At 37.9% G+C, this 20,841-nt stretch overlaps 2 protein-coding genes across 2 annotated transcripts; both read right to left on the bottom strand.

Moving 5' to 3' along the window:
• Positions 1–397: 397 nt before the first annotated feature.
• Positions 398–11,217, bottom strand: cbx2 (chromobox homolog 2 (Drosophila Pc class)). Its single transcript, XM_066704646.1, has 5 exons — positions 11,120–11,217; positions 10,979–11,022; positions 8,751–8,816; positions 6,833–6,902; positions 398–6,522 (listed from the first exon to the last, which is right to left on the bottom strand). Exons 1-5 carry the CDS (start codon positions 11,189–11,191, stop codon positions 5,083–5,085), a joined length of 1,692 nt encoding a protein of 563 aa, XP_066560743.1. The 5' UTR covers positions 11,192–11,217; the 3' UTR covers positions 398–5,082.
• A 1,323-nt stretch (positions 11,218–12,540) lies between these two features.
• Positions 12,541–20,598, bottom strand: enpp7.2 (ectonucleotide pyrophosphatase/phosphodiesterase 7, tandem duplicate 2). The gene is made up of 6 exons (XM_066704647.1): positions 20,267–20,598; positions 19,619–19,764; positions 18,497–19,126; positions 15,915–16,152; positions 14,044–14,161; positions 12,541–13,368 (listed from the first exon to the last, which is right to left on the bottom strand). Exons 1-6 carry the CDS (start codon positions 20,547–20,549, stop codon positions 13,311–13,313), a joined length of 1,473 nt encoding a protein of 490 aa, XP_066560744.1. The 5' UTR covers positions 20,550–20,598; the 3' UTR covers positions 12,541–13,310.
• Between the last annotated feature and the right edge of the window lie 243 nt (positions 20,599–20,841).

Genomic DNA, 20,841 nt, shown 5'->3' with positions numbered 1-20,841 from the left:
TAGTATTTACATGTATTCTGTTATTACCTTAAGAATAGTTTCATACATAGGAATTAAACTTTAAACGAGGATCTTCAAGCCAGCGACCGTCAGCGTCTGTGCTGCGCTGCCCAGCGAGGACGGTTTGTCGTGGTTTTCACAATGTTATTTTACATATTTGTGTGTGTTAGAGACATGCCTTTAGAAACAAACTGTCGTTTTAAAGATGTGTAGGTCGAATAATGTCAAATCAATAAAAGTGTATTTGTGTGATCGTTAACCGTTCCGTCAATGTCACTGCAACGGTTGTCGGTTTAAAGTTTTTTAAAGGTAATTTAATTTAAATTGTAAGGCTGAAGCGTTCGATTAACAATATTCAAAAGCATAATCCTATGAAAAGAGAAAAAACACACGAAGGTTTATGAAAGTACTATTTATTAAGATTAATAAAACAGCATTGAACAATAAGACCTGAAGCACCTTCCTACTTTATTTTTTTTTTTAATAAATAGTGTGTCTAGAATACAGCCTTCAGTCTGAAGTAATAGTTGAAAAGGAGCACCATCTGAAAAGGCAGTGAGATTGTACAAGGACAACAGCTGATACACCAGACTTGAATGGTTGTGTCCGTCCCTAATGCAGTTGTGTTGTCATTTCTGTCCTTTGTACATCTTTGATAGAGTGGAGGTGCACGAAGAAATAAACACAACCAGGTTGACAAAGGTTTGCTCCATTGAACTTTTTTCCTTTTTCTTCACAATCCAAATCCAACAAACCTGGTATCTGCTTTACATACACACGGCTAGATGTCTGTTTAACTAGACTAACTTGGTCTACATTTACATCTAAATAAATGCATTGTCACAGAGTAGACCCACTCTGAATGTCTACCTGGTCTAGGCTTTCCAAGAACTGTGCTTTCTGACAACAATGGACTGGCATCAGTATCATAGTCATCTTGATTTGCTTTAAATTTGTGATAGGCAGGCAAAATACAAATGTCTTCAAATGGTAGGTCCGCTGTCAGAATGTATTTTTTGCATCAGCTGTGTCGGGGAGACGTAAAGCCACCTCTTCTGTCAACTCTGAAAGTGTAAATACATTTAGCAAAACCAACGTGTTCCAGTTTGCACTTAACAGAGACATTACATCAAAGTAAAAGCTGCAAAAATATGTATATACATTTTTCAAAAAGAGGACATCTCTCACAATCAGAACGTTTACCATGTCGAGTTCCTTATTCTGTTTTCTGAAGATTGCCTGCTTATCACTGGAATGCAACAAGAACTGATTAACTTTGGCATCTAATGTGTGTTTCTGGATTTTTCACTCTTGATTGTATACTTATCGCCACAATTATCTTCACTTAGCACTGATATATATTTACACTATACAGTTGTGGGCAATCCTTTAAAAGAGGCACACCTTTATCTAAATGTTTTCAGCAACATGTAGTAAATTATCCTTCAGCGTGGTGGGGGGGGGGATTACAAATAAAATAAATAGGAATTGGCATAACACTTGCAAACAGCTGAGTTTCAATCTACCCATTAGCTGCTTTAAGATAGTGATCTGTGTGTGTGTGTTACAATCACTGCAGAACAGCATGCTGTGTTTATAATCACTAATTGGTACTTTCAACCAAACATTGGCACAAGCAGTAGGTAAGAATGTGTGACATCAAGCCAAACTGGTCACAATGGAGTGAAATGCTGAATGCTGAAACAAGCATAATCTGAAGTGGTGGATGCTAGCATTTTGTTGACATTTGGGGGGTTTGAAGATGGGTCTTTTGTCTTCTGTAACAATTCCTGCCTGTGTGGTGATGCTGCTTTTTTTGTCTCACTAACAGAATGAGAGCATCAGAGAAAAGCAGACTCCAGAGCTACCTGGCATTGTGGACGCCTGTGGAACAGCTGGGCTGTAAAGTGCACATAGATAATGACTGCACTGTATTGTCTGGAAGCTTCTTCAGTCTGCACATCTAGAGGATGGAGCCAAGAAACTTGAACAGAGCAGGGAATACACGCTGCTCAGGATGAAGCAGCAGCAGAGGTACAGTGCCGGACTGAACATGAAAAAAGCTTCCATTGGATGGAGGTTTTACGAACTTTTCCAGTGAGTCAGAGAGCTATAAAAGGGGATACCTTTATGACCGATGCTGCAAAAAGCTGCAGGCAGTTCAGAAAACATGAGAGGTTGGCTTTTCTGCAGTGTTTGCTTTTATAAAATGGTCTGGTGTAACGTGTCTTTAAGCCTGGTAAATGGGGGTGGTGTGACATTGGCTCTCTAGCATTCACATTCAAAAAACTAAAAAAAAAAAAAAACTCCTTTCATGCTCAGAGAAGCTCAACAGATCCCCCCCTCCACCCACCCACTCTCTTTTACATTTTGTATGCAGATAAAAAATACATAATTATATTTCAAACAGCCTTATACCAATACGGATAGAAACATAATATGCCTGGACGTATATATATATGCGTGTATATATATATATATTATATATATACATACACACACACACACACAAAACAAAAATCACTTTCTAAACTGTGACATATGAAAGGTATTGTACATAACATGCATACAAGGTCTCTTCAATATTCTTCATAATAAAGCACATATGCCTCCAATGCACCTTGATGAGTACAAAACACACTGTTCAAAGGCCCCATCTCTTGTATATAGATAATATACAGTGCTGTACATTACCTTTTCTGTTTCCCTGTTAGACCTTCATAGATTTATTTATGTCACACTGTTGATCTAACAATGTGCAGATTATTTTGGCAGAGATGACAATGAAGGGACAGTTAAATAGAATTACATCATCCCTTTTTCTTATTCAAGTTTCTTACTTTTTTTTGTGCTTTTGGGCATGGTCTTACCACTACTTTTATGCATTACCCTATTGAATGATCAAAGACAACTTAGTAGTGCATACAGAACCAAAATACCTTTTGTGAAGTGCATGTGTGTAATTATTATATATAATACACACACACACACACACACACACACACGAGATGTAACACATTTTCAGAGCTTTGCAAAAAACAATATGAATACATGGAACAGAATATGGGAAGAAAGGGTCATGATGCATGGGTACCAGTAAATAAATAAATAAAAAAAACATGAAATTTGAAAAGCCTTATTGTTCCCCCCCCCCCCCCCAATTTGAGTGTATTTTTAGTAATTTTTCAATTAAAATCATATCTTGACATTTAAAAACCTTTAAGTAGGCCGACCGTGCATCTGTTTCCTCAAATATTTCTCCTTGCCATATACCCACTCAACATACCCCAGTGTTTTTAAAGCTCCATCACCCTGTTTAAATGTTTGAGTAAACTTCATTTGTTCTGATTTCAAACGGAAACAACTTAGCTGCTTTCTATAGATCTCCGTTGTTTAGAAACCTCACAAACTTGTGATTTTGTACCTCTCCCAGGAACAGAAGAAAAGATCCATTGAGTTGGATAAAAGTGGATGGAGTTGTAAAGCATTTTGAAAAGGTAAGAAAACAACTTCCTGTATCAGAATAAGTAGAATAAATGTTCATAAATGACCAGTGTTGTATCATGGCTGTTGAGCAAGGTGTATGTTGAAGATGAACTGGTTCAGGCAACATAACACTCCTGTAGTCTAATCAAAAGACTTAGAAAGCCATCACAGAAGAACATAGGTGTTCAATTCTACAGTTTTGCCCTCTCCACAGCTTCAAATATCCAACTCCAAAGCCAACTTTAATTTTGGCCTCGGACTTTACAGTATGTGATGTGGAGTGTTGGAGGATTTCAGTTTTAAATAGTTCAAAATATTTGCCAACAACCAGGGTGCAAGGGAAATGAAAACATCAGTTGGCAGTTTTTTAGATTCTGTTGCAGGAATCAATATTTAAATCCACTTCTCAACTGAAGTTGAATTTATATCTTTTTTTTTTTTTTTGGAAGGTAAAACATTCTCCATATGTATTCTTCTCAGGTTTGTAAATCAGCATTCCAGTTGTTGAATTGAGTTTTATTACACATTTGTAACGAGTAGTAATATTCATCAAATTGATCATTTTCATAAGTGATGATTTATCTGACCCATTGCCTCTGTAATAATAGCACTTTCAAGTGTCCTTGCATGTTACTAGTAAACTAGTAAACCCCGCGCTTTAAAATACTTTTAAATATACTCTACTTGCAAAAACACACTTCCAGTCTAAAAGCAATGGAATATGATTCCATCCAAGTCTTAATGTATTCCTTTCATGTAGCAGAACTAAGAAACTATTTTATGGAAACCCTTAATGACCCTACAACTGACATTGAATCAGCAACACGATAGACAGGTGAGATTTCTCATTAAATGTTACTGAAAGCTTAGAAGCCAGAGCTTCTTCCAATAATAATAATAAAAATAAAAAAATCACAATTGCACTTCAAATGTCCCATTTTAAAACTGTAATTAAAATTTCAAGATAAATACTTGTCACTTTTAAACTGATTTTTGTATTTATTTTGCTGTATATCTTAAGGCATATGCAATTATGTGTTGCAAGTATGCAGATTAATCTCTGCATCTTGTTTTCTTGTTGGTTTCAATCACGAGGGGGGAAAGTTAAATTGAATAGTATTTAAAGCCATACTGTTGGGATAACACCATGAATACATATCAATTTGAATTGTTCTGCACTGCTGAAAAATGGCTCAAGATAACCTGTATCCATGCAATGCCATGATAATACAGGAAAATGCTCTGAAGCATTGGGAATCCGTAAATACTGAAGAAGCATTATTTCATGAACCAAAAGGTCCATTTGGGACAAATCCAGATTTCCAGTTTGTATTTTTTGTTCTGTGTGACTTGCATGAAGCATGAAGAGATGCCCAGTATGAAAACAAAGCAAAGCACAATACAGGAGGAAAAGGTCACAGAACTAATACTAGATAAATGGAGAATTACCACGGCCGCAAACCTCCTCTCTGCATTGCCTCTGCAATAGCTTATCTTCCTTCCCTCCTTCTGATATGCCCGATTCTGCTCTGTCCATGTCTGCCCAGGGGAACTGTAGTTCAGTAGAGAGTGGTGTTGGGATGCAGAATGGCACGTTCAGTAATTGCGAATGTTGAAAAACCCCACGCTGGTTGGGGACTCCTTCACAGTTACAGTGACCAAGTTAGCCGTGACATCCGTGACAAAGACGTGCTCGATCAGGCTGCGTGTGGGCTTCCAGTCCTGGTTGGTCTGCACAGAGATGGACATGTTCTGTCCGTTACTGGAAAATTGAGAGTCCTGGTCTGAATCTGAACTGGTCTCCTCCTCCCCAGTGCTCATCTCACTCAAGCCCTTTGTGGGCTTGGCGCTGTCCTTGGATGTTGTCCTCTCCTGTCTTGTCTGGTTGCTTCCTCCATCTGTTGACTGGCTGTTCTGCATCAGACCCTTTTCTGCCTTTCCAGCCCTCTTATTGTGCTTCTCCCCCTCAGCGGGACGCTTATGACTGCTATCCTCCAACTTCCCAGTCTCTCCTCCAGAGATGCTGTTTCTGGGGACTGGGTTTTGACTGCCTGATGTACTAACATTTTGTCCAGAATTGCTTGTTTGCCGAGGAATACCCCCCACAGTTTTTCTAAGTGGGCTTCCTACATTCACCAGGTTTGAACTATGGGTGGTCCCATTCCCTGAGGGACTGCTGCTCTGCACCACCTTGCTGACACTCTGCAGGTTCAACGCCTGCATGTTGAGAGCCTGGTTCGTACCGCCTTTCAAAGGGGAGGGACCAGCGACTGGCTTGCTGGCTGCCAACCGTGGCAGGAGCATCTGCCCAGGTGGCTCCTGCTTTTTCTGCCCATTTGGAGACCCAAGAGGTGCCTGGGCAACACCTTGGCTGCTGTTTGAGAGTTTAGAGTTGTGTAGATTAAGTGCTGCAACACCAGGGGATTTCGAGGCAGCAATTTTCAAGTCTAATCCTGCTCTGCTGCTGACATCAGACACGGAGAGCTTGAAGTCTGGTGTGTTCTTATTTGTAGTCTGTCTACCAAGGGATGGAATGGCTGTGGCCAAAGGGCGGTTGGATCCAGCTGTATTTAAAGAGGTTTTCACAGAGGTGCCCTGTGTAAAAGAGCCCCCACTTTGAGTGCCCCCCGGGACATTGTCCCTCATACCTCTGCTCATCCCTGGGTATGTGAAACTAGCTGGCTGAAGTGGTTTCTTGATTCCAACTTTGGGCTCAGCTGGGGGCTCTTTCACAGCAGTTTTTAGCACCTTGCGGGGGCTCTTGCCCTGTCTGAGGGCTTTCAGCTCGGGTGGGAGGGCTTTCCTTCCTCTCTTCTTCTTGACTGGTTCTGGTTTTGCCACGATCACCTGGGCTTTCTTTTGTGGCACCGGATGGAGCTCACGACTCCGGGGTCCTGGTTTCGTCTCCGTTTCATTGTCCTCATCTTCAGAGGAGGAAGAGGAAGACGAGGAGGAGGAGGAGGAGGAAGATGACGATGAAGATGATGATGACGACGAAGAGCTGGTCGATTTGGTTGCTATTGGAGCCGAGGCTTCCTAAGACACGAGACAAGAGGCAACATTACAATCCAAGCCGTTTGTCCTTCTGACTTGAATGTGATCTTGTGAACACTATCTCACAGGTTTAGCCTATTTATCAATAGATTTTCCCTAGGAGTCTTTTCTGAATAAATAGAATTCTAAATAGTATACTGAAATAAAATATATCCATGACTTTTATTTAGTTGTGTTTAACGATATTGGTTTCATATAATTCTGCATACCAGACAGAAGCTGAGCTTGCATGCACATAAAAGTTCAAGTTCTTGTACTAACTCCCCAAATATTTGAAATAAAATGTGCTTACCACATTTTTTCGTGGTCGCCCTCTAGGTCTTTTCCCTCGTTTGCGAAATAGAATTTCCTTTTCTTGTTCCCTGTTAATAAATAAAGAAAACACAAATTTAGTATTAACAGACATACTTTAGAAAAGGCACATGAAGTATACATTCATGTTGGACAGACTGAAATCTTCCTTCATTTTTATGTATGTATTCCACAATGCAACTTGCTTAAATTTGTATTAACAACTATATTAAATCAAAGCTCCCAGCATAAGAAACTTTCTGTTACATGCACCGAGAACTTTAAACCCACACAGGGATTGCAAATGCAAACTTCAGGAAATTCGTTTTTTCGGTCACATACCCACACCGCTTTTGTTTATACAATGAGGTTTCCGGTGTGCAGTGGAAATAAGGCAGAGTGGGAGAAAAATACCCACCATAGTTCACACATTGAGCAATTGAATCCACTACTTTCACAGTCTTCATAAAACCCCTTTCCTGTATTACCACCAGCATCATTTCCCCATGGTGTTGTGTGTGTGTGTGTGTGTGTGTGTCAGTTTCTAAATTAATCCTGTTACTTTTTGTGCTGTTGAATGCAATATACATTTCCTAACATCAAAATAACACAGACAAAACTGACAGCAGTTTCCTAAAAACAGAATTAGAAAGTTACTAGCATTGCAGATTATTTACAAAATAATGAAGGGAGAACCAGAATGATTAAAATTGTTTAGTTACCTAATATATTGGCCTACTATCATACTTTGTGTAGCGTCCTTTCATGATCGATTCATTCAAATGATTGCTGGACTGGGTTTGAGTTGTCGGATGAAAAATAAAATAAAAGGATCAGAAAATGGTTCCCGGGTGTTGCCACATTTCATGTTAATATGGGGTCATAATCCCCATTTATATGGGGATATTTTCATGTGAAAACATTTTACAGGGCTGCTCACTAAATGATACCACACATTGACATTAAGAAATTTTTCAGTAAATCGTCAAACTAAGTCACTTTTTTTTTTTAATATATACACACACACACACACACACACACACACACACACACACATACTGGTGTTTACATTAGCATGTTGTACGATTCCACCCAGTTGTAGCAATTTGTGTGTAAACGTGATTTGTTGGTACTGTACTGAACATCACACTAGAAATATATTCAAAACCACTTTATGGAGGATTTTTTCAGCCCCGTAAAAGTTTGCCATACATACAGTTAGTGATAAGATTGTGATTTACCTAGGCATGCCTCATTTTTGTTTTTCGAGTGTAGAAATTACCACAATAAATCAATTTTAGGCTGAAATGTTTGTCTTCAGCTTTTAAATTAAGCCTGTTTACTATCCACCCGGCTGACTGCTTAACAAATAACTTACTGTCACTAATTGTGAATTGTCATGCTAATTGTGAAAGCTAAATCAGTGCTGCATTAGATTAAGACTCCTGCAAATGTAATATATTTTGTAAACGGTAAGGTCTGATATAATAATCCTCCTCTTTTTGGAGGATGTAGGCCTAATAAAATTAAGATGCTCACAAATGACTGCATGAAACAATAACCTTATCCCAATAAACAGATAAACTATACCACCTATACCACTTTTTTCTTTAACTGAGTTTTTATAAAGTAATCTCTGAGGTTTTGAACAAACCAAAAAAAAAAAAAACATAGGTCTGGAGAAAGTATTGCATATTAACAACCTTCAGGAACAAATATAAATCTTATATTTTCATAATGTCACATCACACATGTGAATGCATTTAACATACAGTAAGAGAAGGGGGTGTATTAAACAATTTAATTACACACCACCTCTCATACTGTATACCTCCCCAGTCCACAGGTTTACACAGAACATGTTTCATAGCTTGTTGGACTAGACGCTTCCCATAAAAACTGCTGCAGCATAAACTCACCTTTTGTGAAATGCTGCCAGCAATCTTGGATCAAGGATATTCTCCTCAGGCTCCCAGCTATTGTGTCTGAAAAGAAATAACATTCTTAAAACAATCAATCATCAATCTAGTTATACTGAAAGTAATGTGTTTTAGTAAACAAATACTCCAGGACAAAGACTTTAAATTGCCATCAGTGTATGACGCACTGTGGGGACATTTAACTTTCTGCTATCTGCAATGCCTAATCATGGAATAGTCTGTGACAATTAAGTAAAACAAACAACAAAAGACAGGTATTGAAAACTAGATATATTTTATTAGTAGTTTTCTAATCTTGTTTGCAAGCCCCTATAAAATGTGCAAAATAAGGGTCTATTTGTTTTGTTTTTTAAATGTATATGTACTTAAAATTTAGAGCATGTCGTGATCGAGAACAATCTTACTGAAAATGTAAGCTTATTTTACAATTAACCAAAATCAAGTTAGAAGCTTTCTGCTGTTAGTTGTATTTGGAGAACAATGCAATGAGTGAACTACTGAAGAAGGGAAACCTGAATAAAGTGACTGGTTATTTTGGAGTTAAATTAGTTTAACCCACACACTTTCGTTTTCACTCAGATCTCTCAATACTGCAATTTTCAATTGGGTTAGGGGAAAAACAGCTATAACGCGAAAATATGATTTAGATTATATCTAACTATAAGTAGCTCACAAGAAATCTTGAAACTTGATGCTTTCAGTCACTACTATAAATGACTGACTCTTGCACGGTGTTGTACACAGTTATTAGAGGTTATTTATCCCAGCCAAACAAATACAATCAGTGCATTCTTTGGTTGAAACTATTTAAATGTTGAGTAGACTATGCATTAATATTTACTACATTTCTTTGAAAATGCATTTACCTGAATACGACTGTTAAATTCAGTTCATATGAGCAAACTGACAAAAATGCCTCACAGGAACTGGTCGACATAACAGATTGAATCGCTCAAAAAGAGGAAACTCTTTTACTACACTAAACATAAAAGGCTGCCCAGTTTGTAACGGTCTTAAATGCATTGATGGGTTAATTTTCATGTTGTTATCTATTATATATACACGTTACCCATGTTATGCATCTGCGTTTATATAAATATGTGTATGTTTGTGTGTGTATATTATATAGTGGTCGATTAAATCTATGAACAAATGTAATGCAGAATAAACACATTTTAGCTACAAATGACATAAAATGCATCACCGTTCAATAGCGATAATCGGCAGCGTGGGTCGGGTAAAGTGGACATGTGTAAGAAAGGGGAAGAGTGAACACTGGGGTGAATAGCAGGGCCTGATCGACAGGCAGGGTCCTATTGATGGGGGATTAGCGGCCACAATGTGAGACAAGAGACAAGAGACAGAAAAGGGCAGAGAAATGAGAGAGCGAAGACATAAAGAAAGCGGAAAGAGATTGGTAGGGCAGCTGGGTTTACCGTAGAGCACACACAACAATATTGCTCAAAACGTGGATGCGTATTATTAAATAGAACAAATCGACTTGCGTTTTATCATTTTGCAAACCCCATAAGATCAGAAAATACCATTGCCTACAATATAGAAAGACCGAGAATCTCACAACTTCAAAAATAGCTACAGAACAGAAACAAAAACTTAAATGTAATTATACTGCAACACGTAATACAGATCAGACATTATAGCGGTTCACTGTGTATAATAACAACTTGAAATGCACGGTTTTGTTTGACTGTTTCCCCCCCTCTTAGATTATTATTATAATATTAGTTATTATAGGGGGGGGGGCATATTTCACAATACAAAGTATAAAAACAATTGCAACGGTGTGCATGCATGCATGCATCTCTAAAATAGCCTCAAACACACACACAGTATTTTAAAAGTACACGAATAAAATGTAACACCGCAACCTTTCTGAGCAAAAGAAGTGAAATCATGGCTAGTTACCTAGAATAACAAACAGGAGAGGTGGGTGTTTTTGATCATATAGTAAATACGGGTGGTACTTTTATGATCCTAGTTGAAAAAAAAAGAAAAGAAAAAAAAAAAAAGAAACTTGAGTCCAGTTAAATGTACAAAAACAAAAACGCCGCAGTTATTATGATGGTGATTATGGTTATTATGTCAGTGCCCTTTTAACAATGTATTATAGGAAACAAGTTGCAGCAGCAGAGCAACAAGCGACACGTTGTTGTTGTTTTCATTGTTCGAGCAGCAGGCGCACTTACTTGGATGACCAACCTCTCCACTTCACCAGATACTCCAACTTTCCCTGCAAAAATCAAGAGCGAAACCATCAGCCCATCGCACCACACTCGCCTCGACCTCATACATTACAATCTCCACTATCGTTTTCGCCGATTTCCGACCTTTCTGAGCCTCTTGTTCAGGATGCATTCAGCGTCAAAAACCTGCTCTCCCACGGCGCTCAACTCCTCCATGGCTGCTGCGATGCCACTATCCTTCTTTTATGAAACGAAAAGGAAAAAAAAAAAAGAGGGCGGAAAGAAAACACGGTTACGAAGATTGTCCCTCTGCGGGCGCCGTCCCTTTTTTTCTCCACACAACGCTTTCCTAAACGTCACTGCTGTATATGTTTTCTGTGGCCCAATTTTATGGCAGGAACCAATAAAAACCGAGGGATGCATTGTTTGTTATCCGAGAGGAGTGGTTGTTGGCTTGTTTTATTGTTTTGGATGCTTGTCTGGACATGAAACCGTAGCTTGTGTTGTAGGTTGGAATTAAAGCGGCTGAATGAAAGTATAGGTCTGGTCTCCTTTTTGAAATCGTTGCAATCGTGGTTCAGAGTAAATCACGATACACACGCCTACATCTGGGTTGTTTTTCCTCAGCATGGAAAGATTACAATAGATAGCTGCTTTTGTGTAGGGTGGCAGCAAAAAGTATTACATTTTTGGTGGCCACGTGGTTTTGTTTATGGTCTTGCAATTTAACACACTTAGTAATTGCTAAGTAATTGGACACCCATTAGTAACAACGATACTGAATGCTAGGTTCATTGGGAATTTTTGGCATTTCAATATACGAAAGTTATTAACCAATATTAGCCAAAATGTTTAAATGCCGTCTACTTGTGAACAACTAGTTTGCAACGTGAAACCTGTGAAGAATTTTATAACTCGTATTTTGTATTGTAAAACAAATATCCTTTAAAATACATTCTGGTCTGGAAGAAACGTCCATAATTTGTGTGCCTGAAACATGAATAACAATTCAATATATATGTGATGTTTTACATTATTATATTTTTTAAACGATACATTTACTGTCGCCCCTTGGGATTTGGGATTGGGATTGGGATTGGGATTGGGATTGCTTGTTCTCAGCCATAAAGACTGAAACGTTTCTTTGTTTCGTCGACAACCGCAAAGTTAATAAACATTGGTATGATATTACTATTTTAATGTAATGATATGCAGTTCTGCATAAATCTTTAAATGTGCATGGCATCTTCTAAGAGTGAAGATTCTACAATGTGGTATAATCATGTTTTAAAATTATCCATATAACATTAATATATATATATATTATACATTAATAGACAATTATGATCATTACATACATTACATATTGGATTTATTAATGCACTAACAATAGACATGTAAGAGTAATTTCTTCTAAAGTATTGAATCAAGTGTTATATATTGATTGAGACTTAAGCGTTTCTTTCCGTGTTACCATATTGCAAATATACAGTAGCAAGGTTTTATTTTGTGTTTACTGGCATAATAATGTTCTGGGAGAATAATGCACTCCAAAGACATTGTATTGCATCACTTGATTTTTATTTTGAATTCTAAGGATAGAAGTATGTAATAAACATAGTGTTGTGATAATTAAGGTTACAATGTGTGAAAAGCCTTTTACAGTCAACAGTAAACATTCTTTCTCTACAATCAATATTACGTGTTAGAAACTGCCTTTCATAATACTACAGAATGCAGCGTAGAGATAATGACATCTGTGGACGATTTTATTACTTTTTAATGTGTTTTTTTGTGTCTGCCTGGTATTTTGTAAATCACCAGTTCTTGTTGCAGTGCTTTCATGCAGTTATTACATCCTCACTGAATCCTAACTGCTAACTTCAGCTTTGCAGGAAAACAATGCATAATAATAATTATGTAAAATAAAATACCTGTGGGATCATACAATTATAATAAATACACATACTTTAAATTGCGTGGATGCTATCTATAGTTCATGATCTAGTCATCAGTTAAGATTTTTTAAAGCAGTTCATTTTCAACAGGCTTTCTATAAATGATGCTCCTGTTTTAAAACGATCACAGGACAAACAGAGTTGTGCGTAATGTAGTTGAATTTTGTTGTGTTGGATGAACTTATATCTGATGGATAAAAATACACAATCAGTATTCATGCCAAGAAAGCCCATATCCCTGGTGTAACAGAAATATGAGCTAACATTTTGAGAGAGTCTATTCATGGGAAGTTGCTTTCTTCTTTGTCTAATTTGTAATAGGCAGTTATGTTCATCCGAAATATCACTTGGTGATGTTCATTCTTTCCATATCACGATCAGAAGCTTGTTTGTTTTTGTTTTTCTGCTTTATCTTCTGAGTCTTTCTCTGTGGAGCTGAAAAAGCAGAATAAAACAGACTTTGTAATTTGTTACCTTTGTGTTAAAATTAGTTTCTGGTCTTCATATTGGGACACAAACTTTATTTAAATCTGTAAAAGAGTATGTGAGACTACCACCCTAGCCTACAGGCTAGTATCTGCATTCTTGATTCATTCCAGGTCTCTAATGCTTCATGCATTCACCTGCCTTGTACGTATTATTATGCAAATCATTTAACTTTTTTTTATTATTATTTAAGTTCTAACATGATAGATTTTTTCATTTAATATTTCTTTTTGTACGTAAAAGGAAATATAGCTGATAAGGGGATACTTTAGTAATAGTGATGCTTAGATAGATACATACTTGGGTAACCAAGTACAAAGAAGTCATCATGAAGATTTAATTGTAGTTTGTTTCCCCATTTTTCATTGCTGGGACATCACTGCTGTTGAAGGTCAATTGAGTGAATTCAAGAAATAAGTAATATAAAAGTCCTAGTTAAGCAAATGGACGTTTCTTCTGTTAGTCTATTTAATTCTTGTATTTGTTCACAACCCAAGATGTTTGCACAGCATTAAATATATAGATATAAGATTAGCCTGAATCAACACTTGATTTCACTCTTCAAGATGCATTGACAAAACTTTGGGGTAAAAGGGAGAGTGAAATCTGCTATAGGTTGTGTACCTCTGGCTGTTGCTTTTCCGTCTGCATGCACTGTAAACTGTGATGACTATGAACATCACAACCAAGAGGCCTACTACTGCACCCAGACCAGTGAGTACCTGGAGCAAGAGCCCAGAGTCTGCCAGTTGAAAGAGAGGAGAAGAGAACAACATTAGTCACAGCAAATGTAATCAAGTGAAACAAGAAGTTAATTTATACTTGATTATCTGTGTGAGAGAGAGAGAGAGCGTGTGAGTGACTGTGTAGGGGTTGGGTGAGGGTGTGACTTCATAGTGAAGCCTTATTTATTGTTCATTCTGTCAATCTTCAATGAATGTCCTAGACCATTAGACACACTATTGTACCTTTAATTACCTAACAGTGACAAAATGATTCTTTGGGCATGACTGGTGCCATGCGCTGCCACCAACAGTGACTGCTTCAAAACACCAATCAAGCCATAAAAGATGATAGCATTCAGCTGGCAAAAATGTTATCTGAGTGAATGTCTCGCATTGCCTTGTCTAGTCTTACATTACAATAGCGTGACTTTATTTGGTTTATATCAGTTTATATCAGGTTTTTAAGGGAAGTAGCGTGAGGTTTCATCTTGTAACACTGTGCAGTTCTTCTTGATTAGGTCAATCAAAAGCCATTATTCAGCAATAGTCATGCAGTACAGCTGGTTTATTAATAACATTGTACAACCTGTCTTTTTGACAAAACATGTGTATCGAGAGTTTTACCTTTAGCATTCCCTTTGTAGTTGGGATGCAAAGTGTCCTTTAGGCTCAACTAATCATAAAGTCATATCTCTTGCCTGGAGGTGGAAGCTCTGCTTAAAACAATACCTGATCCAGTGAAATGTGAAGCCCTTCTCTGTGTGGTTGATGAACTCAAGCAAGGATTATTTGATTCAAACAGAGAACCATTTTAATAGTTTTCTCCTTAAAAAAAACATGTTTCCCCCCCTTTTTAGTTTAGCCCTATATGTTGTAATCTGGATCTGCTTTCTACACATACTATTGTATTAATGTAATGTATAGGTGGTTGTACTATATGTCAGCTAAATGGGTATTGTGTATCTGCCGCAAGATACATATACACACTTCTACAGCCATGCTTTCAGTGTAAAAAGAGCACATGCTCCTAGGTTCATTGGCCTTTGTCATATCTCAGTCTTTTGACACTGCAGTCAAGTGTCTGAGCTAACAACCAGCTGAGAGATTAGTTTTATCAGATTGGCTGAAATGCAATGTGCACCATAATCTGCAGGTGTGGACTGCCTTTACTTTTAATGGACCATATAAAGATCTGTACTGTGTTTTAAAATTAAAACATTGAACAGTTAATTAGCATCTTGAAATGTGTGCAAAAGTGCAGATAATTTCACAATGGCTTTCTGATAGCCAGAAGCTTCTTGTCTCATTCAATGACACATCACCTAGTGGGATTTGCAATAAGCTGCTCTGTTAACAGTTTTAAGGTAAAGTGGATACTATTTAGATTTGTATTGTTTAATCTTAATTGACTGAGTTCTATATAAATTACCTGCTATAAGTGACCCTGCCACAATATTTTTTTAACACAATTTCAATCCTCCCCTTTTATTTAGCTTTTAGAATATTATACTTTTATATTAGCCATTGGTTATATTTGATATCTGCTGCATTACTCAACCCCCCTCAAATATTATGTATGTTAATCACTGCTTAAGCAGTGGATATTAAGATCTAAAGATAATGGTATGAAAAATATTTTGAAAGCGGTTTATCAGTTTTTACATTTGAGCTGCACAGATTTCTTTGGTGAAGGGGTAGAGTGCAACGTGGACAATACCGTGGGCAGAAGTGCTGGTGGCCCAACCGGGGAGCTTTCCATCAGTGGCTCACCTGTACTCTGTTCGGGGGATGTGATCAGCATGTTTTGGGTGGCTTCAAGGGAACCGTCGTGGGGCTCGGGCTCAATGTTCAGCAGGTGACACATCAGGGCGTAAACATTGACCGTCTCAAAGGGACCCACCACCTGGTTCTTCTTGAAGGCTGGCCCAACTGCCCGAAAAATGGCCTTCATGTCCATGGCCTCGTTGTCAAAGCCGTGCTCCCCCTTGTTAAACTGCAGTGGTAGTAGCTGAGGAATCAAAAGCAGGCAGTCTTGCATAACTTAACTGCTGTAGAGTTGTTGGGAAAGTGGGGGCTGCAAGCAGGTTTCACTAAGAATGAGTGCTGGTTTTATAAGTGTCTTTGTTTTTAATCTGAAGGAGCTGCTGCTTATTTTTTTTTCCTTTCTTAATATGCCATAGTCAATTAGAAATGCTTGAGTTAAAAGATAAGAGTACTTCCACTAGAAAGAAAATGTATTGCAGTCTGTTTTTAATATGCAAATAATATTGCTATTTCTTGAATGAATGCCAGTTTTTGTAGTTGTTGCAATGAATGCAAACTAAACGATGGTATTGCCATAGGATGAATATTGCATGAAGACGATTGTAATTACTTGAAACGTAGTGCTTTCTTTTATCAACATGCCAGTTTTATAAGAGCTTCTCGATACATTGATTATGTTTTAAGGTGATACATTTCTCTAGCTTGCTTGATGAAGAGGAGGAGGGCACAGACAACATTAGGAAATTGAGGTTAGGAAATTATTCTATTCTTTATACTGAACAGCAGAGGGCGATATTACTTCATTCAAGGTATGTTCCTTGGATTTCCTGGCAGGGGTATTTCAGACATTTGAATGTTATGTACGCACGTAAAATGTATACTACCTTGAGTTACTTCATCATTATTCCTAAAATATGTAGAGTATAATCAAACATACACAAATATCCTAATTCCGTATTTGACGTAAAAAAAGGGAAAAACGTACAACTGTACTTTTTGTTTACATAATAGCAGAGTGCAAAATGTTATCTTCTGTCAATGCATAAGCTTTTCACTATGTTCCCACTATCTAATCTGGTTCAGTATTTGGCTTTGGTAGAGAGTATAATACAGCATGTGTTAACATGATAAACAGGCAGAAAATATGTACTTAAACATATGTATTATACAAATAATAATTAGTATGATGATAATTAATGTGAACAAATAAACATGAAAATATCTGAAAAGTTTTTCTTTTGGTGCTAGAGACGTGAGCAGCTTACTGTTTTGAAGAGTAAAGCATGAGAATGAGTAGTGAAGTGATGAGAGACGTGCTCTGACCAGTCAGATTGACTGACCAGTACTCTGGCGCTATGAGAATGTGGTGAAGAGGTGTGAAGGGCAGTTTGATTCTGCATTCAATGGCTTGTATCAAGGCTATTGTGTTTCTGTTTGTCTTCAAATTAACCTTTGAAATGCATGCTTAAAGGCGGGCTGGAAATTAAACCCTTAAACAAGCTATAAGTTGAACTTTACATGGTAATGCTTTGCATCGAAAGTAGTCTTTTTGGACATTGAGAACAGACCCTGCATAAATAATGCATTTCCCATTAACACAGTCCTCTTCCCATGTACTTCATTTGATAATGATTTTTAAAATCAGGTAGATTGTATCACTACATGAATTCATGATTATGTTGCATAGTACTGTGTTGCCATAAATGTGTTTATAGTTTCCATTTCCAAATGGGGTTATTATTATTATTATTATTATTATTATTATTATTATTATTATTATTATTATTATTATTATTATTATTATTATTATTATTGTCATTGTTGTTGTTATTTGTATACAGAATAGCCTAGGATGTTGTTTGTTAAATATCTGGATTACAATCATGAGCCATATTTTATACAACGTCAGTACAACACTACCACAATATAATAAGTTTGTTCTCTGGGTGTGTCCTGCTTTTCTATTCAAAGTGTTAAATAATTTTATGTTAATTGTATTGCATTCCTAACATTAGAAATCATACAAACCAATACACCATAAATATAATTAAAAGTCAGACACTATAGTTTTTTACGAATAATTTTTGTAGCTACAGGGAATTCTATAGTTATTATTTTACATGTTATTCCAAGTTAATCCCAGTATAGTGTTTGCATGAATGTATGATTCATTTCCTTCGATGTATCCAACAGGGATTGGGTTTATGGAGGAGGGGGGATTGCCTGTTACTGGACTAATAGTTTGTTTTGACGTGCTACTGGGAGCAAGATGAAAACAAAATCACTGCCTTTAGTTTCCAGGAGCTCATGAGAGATGTGAATACACTTTTTCAAGGCTCTTACTGTATTAACTGGTAATATGAACAAATACATATCTGTACTTCTATAACAAATGTAAAGAGTTGAAAACACAAGTAATGGATGTTTAAACTAACCTTTATACATTAGTTTTATGGAGTGGGATGTAGGTGCAATGAAAGTATACCTGTTTAATAAAATAGTATTTTAAGAATGTATTTAGCTCTTGAATTTGGAGACGGCTGTTAGCAAGTTTATAAGGAAGAAAGGAGTAGTTTCTGCTCACTCACCCCGTGTATTACATATCCAGGGTCCCCATAGAGAAAGAGGGGCAGGATACGGGGGTTGGTGGAGTATTGGAGCCGGGTGGGCAGGTCTTCTTTCTTGTACACATGCAGGTGAGGATGTGCATCCTTCAAGATGTTGTAGACCTTATCCAGCAGGCCCTCCTTGGGGAGCAGCAGGCTGGCAGGGCCGTAGTCGGTGATTTGGAACTGGAGGTCACGTAAGCTGAATCCTGGTATCTCAGACAGGATGATCTCTTTGACAGCCGGCGCCTTGAGGACAGTGCTCATGCCGTGGTCAGCTGTGATGATGATGTTGAGGTTGTCTGCAAGGCCGTGGCGGGTGGCGGAGCTGCGGATGTACCCCACAGTGCGGTCCACCTGCGCAACCATGTCCCTTCTCTCTGGCGAATCGGGTCCATATTTGTGCCCGGTGCCGTCTGGCTCTCCGAAATACAGTGTCACCAAATCCAGGCTTTTTTCGCTGAGCCAGCTCATCACCTTATCCACGTTGTGCCGCCACTCTGTCTCATTTTTGTAATCGTAGAAGCGTGGCTCCACCTCGCTCACCTGAACCCTCTCACCCTGGTAGGTGGGTGCAGTACCAGGAAAGTGGAGTGAGCCAGCCTTCAGACCCTACATGGGGAACAAGCACAGCACCAGTGTTACTGACAGGCAGAGGGCAATACTCTGTAAATATACAACTTGCATGACTATCTCATTTTAAAGATCATGCAATTATTAAATACTGTTTGAAAAACCAAAGAACGGGTATAACTGAATGAAGCATCATTCTTAATTGAAGGCTTCTACTCAATATGGCTTTCAATTACTAACTTATTACAAACTTTGTTTGAATAGCTTGTTTTTTTTTTTTTTTTTTAGGAGAGTATTTGCCTTCCAAATAAGCCTATGCTGCCAGCAATTAACCAAACTGAGACATTTGGAGACTCAATTAAGGATTATAACTGGAACTAAGTTCTGCACAATTGTAGTTTCACGTTAGGAAAGAACCAAAAGCTTTGGCAATGTCTTACCATAAGAGCTTGCAGAGACAGAACAGAAAGGGAGGAGATCTGATTTTGATGTTGGTATTATGGTTTTGTATGCATTGTATTCATTCCTCACCTGTTTCTGTGCTGTAATCCAGATAGGCAAGCTGCCATTGTCCCACCATTCATCGACAAACTGAGTCATGTAGTATGGCTTCTTCTCTCCGGTGGTTATGTTAAACCACATGTTATGGATCACACCGTGGTTCTCCACATACTTTCCTGAAAGAATTGGCAAAGTACACCAATTGCCTATGGGAGTCACTGTCAGATCGCTGAAGGTCAGTGATGTAATCTGACTCGTGCTGGAAGTTAATTTGAAGTGTTTTGGAAGAGCCTTGTCTATTTGCATATTTATACATCATACATAACTGAGCTTCAAAGTGGCTGTTAGACCTTTAAATGAGAATTTCTGAAGTGCATATGGCTCAGATACAAATTTGCAGTTCTTAAATTGGAATTAATTTTATTCTATTTTTATCACCTTGTTTATAAAAACGCTGCAGTAGTGCAGTAATTTCCCCTCAAGTAATGAACTTAATTCATTTTCTTATCAAAAGGAATTATTTTTAAAATGGCAATCACTGAAATCCACTATTGTGTTACTCTTTTATGATTACTCATAATAAGCATAATTACAATAATAAACATTAATAATTGGCAGATCCTTTGGCAAAAGTTAAAGTTTGGTTTGAAAAGCTGCTTCGTATGGCCGAGCCGTTACCTGTCAACAGTGTGAAGTGTGAAGGGCTGGTGATGGAGATGTAGGGTGGAGTGACATAAGTGGCTTTGACCCCATCTTGTGCCATTGCATCCAAATGTGGGGTGTCCACATCGTGGTCGTAGTCCCACCGGAAGCCGTCAAAGGAGATGAGCAACAGCTTGTTGTGATTCCTGGCTGGAGAGCCACTCATTGGTGCTCCGAGGGATGGAGGCAACAGGAGGAAGCTCATTGACATTGTCCATAACACGATCATTTGGGTTCTGCTCAAAAGGCCCTTTACCATCTTGTACTTTACACCACACTGACCGCACTGCTCCACACACGCCAGTGCCCTGTCGCTTTCTGAGCACATTTATCCACATGCACCAGAGCTGTGAGCAAAGTTTCTCAGCTTATCTTATCAGAAGGTCTATCTCTGTTTGTTTTTCACCAGGCTGCTATTATTCAGCAGATTCTTGACTTACTGGCTCATTTACAAGTAATAGGTTTCATTATATTTTTCACTCTGAATTTATGTCTTGACTGTGGTTTCATTCACCGTTTGAGATGTAGTTAATGCTCAGCAGTAGTAGTCA

This window comes from Amia ocellicauda, chromosome 5 (genome assembly GCF_036373705.1).
Source record: "Amia ocellicauda isolate fAmiCal2 chromosome 5, fAmiCal2.hap1, whole genome shotgun sequence".
Taxonomy (NCBI): domain Eukaryota; kingdom Metazoa; phylum Chordata; class Actinopteri; order Amiiformes; family Amiidae; genus Amia; species Amia ocellicauda.
This window is presented reverse-complemented; position numbering and strand designations above follow the sequence as displayed.

What these genes read in the sequence shown, in the direction of transcription:
- cbx2 (XM_066704646.1), bottom strand. Translation starts at nt 11,191, where the DNA reads ATGGAGGAGTTGAGCGCCGTGGGAGAGCAGGTTTTTGACGCTGAATGC. An exon ending in TGAACAAGAGGCTCAGAAAG is followed by an intron (nt 11,023 to 11,119) that starts GTCGGAAATCGG and finishes TGATTTTTGCAG; the next exon opens with GGAAAGTTGGAGTATCTGGT. An exon ending in GGCGACCACGAAAAAATGTG is followed by an intron (nt 6,523 to 6,832) that starts GTAAGCACATTT and finishes CTCGTGTCTTAG; the next exon opens with GAAGCCTCGGCTCCAATAGC.
- enpp7.2 (XM_066704647.1), bottom strand. Translation starts at nt 20,549, where the DNA reads ATGGTAAAGGGCCTTTTGAGCAGAACCCAAATGATCGTGTTATGGACA. An exon ending in CTGGATATGTAATACACGGG is followed by an intron (nt 16,153 to 18,496) that starts GTGAGTGAGCAG and finishes TTGATTCCTCAG; the next exon opens with CTACTACCACTGCAGTTTAA. An exon ending in CGGAAAAGCAACAGCCAGAG is followed by an intron (nt 13,369 to 14,043) that starts GTACACAACCTA and finishes CTGCTTTTTCAG; the next exon opens with CTCCACAGAGAAAGACTCAG.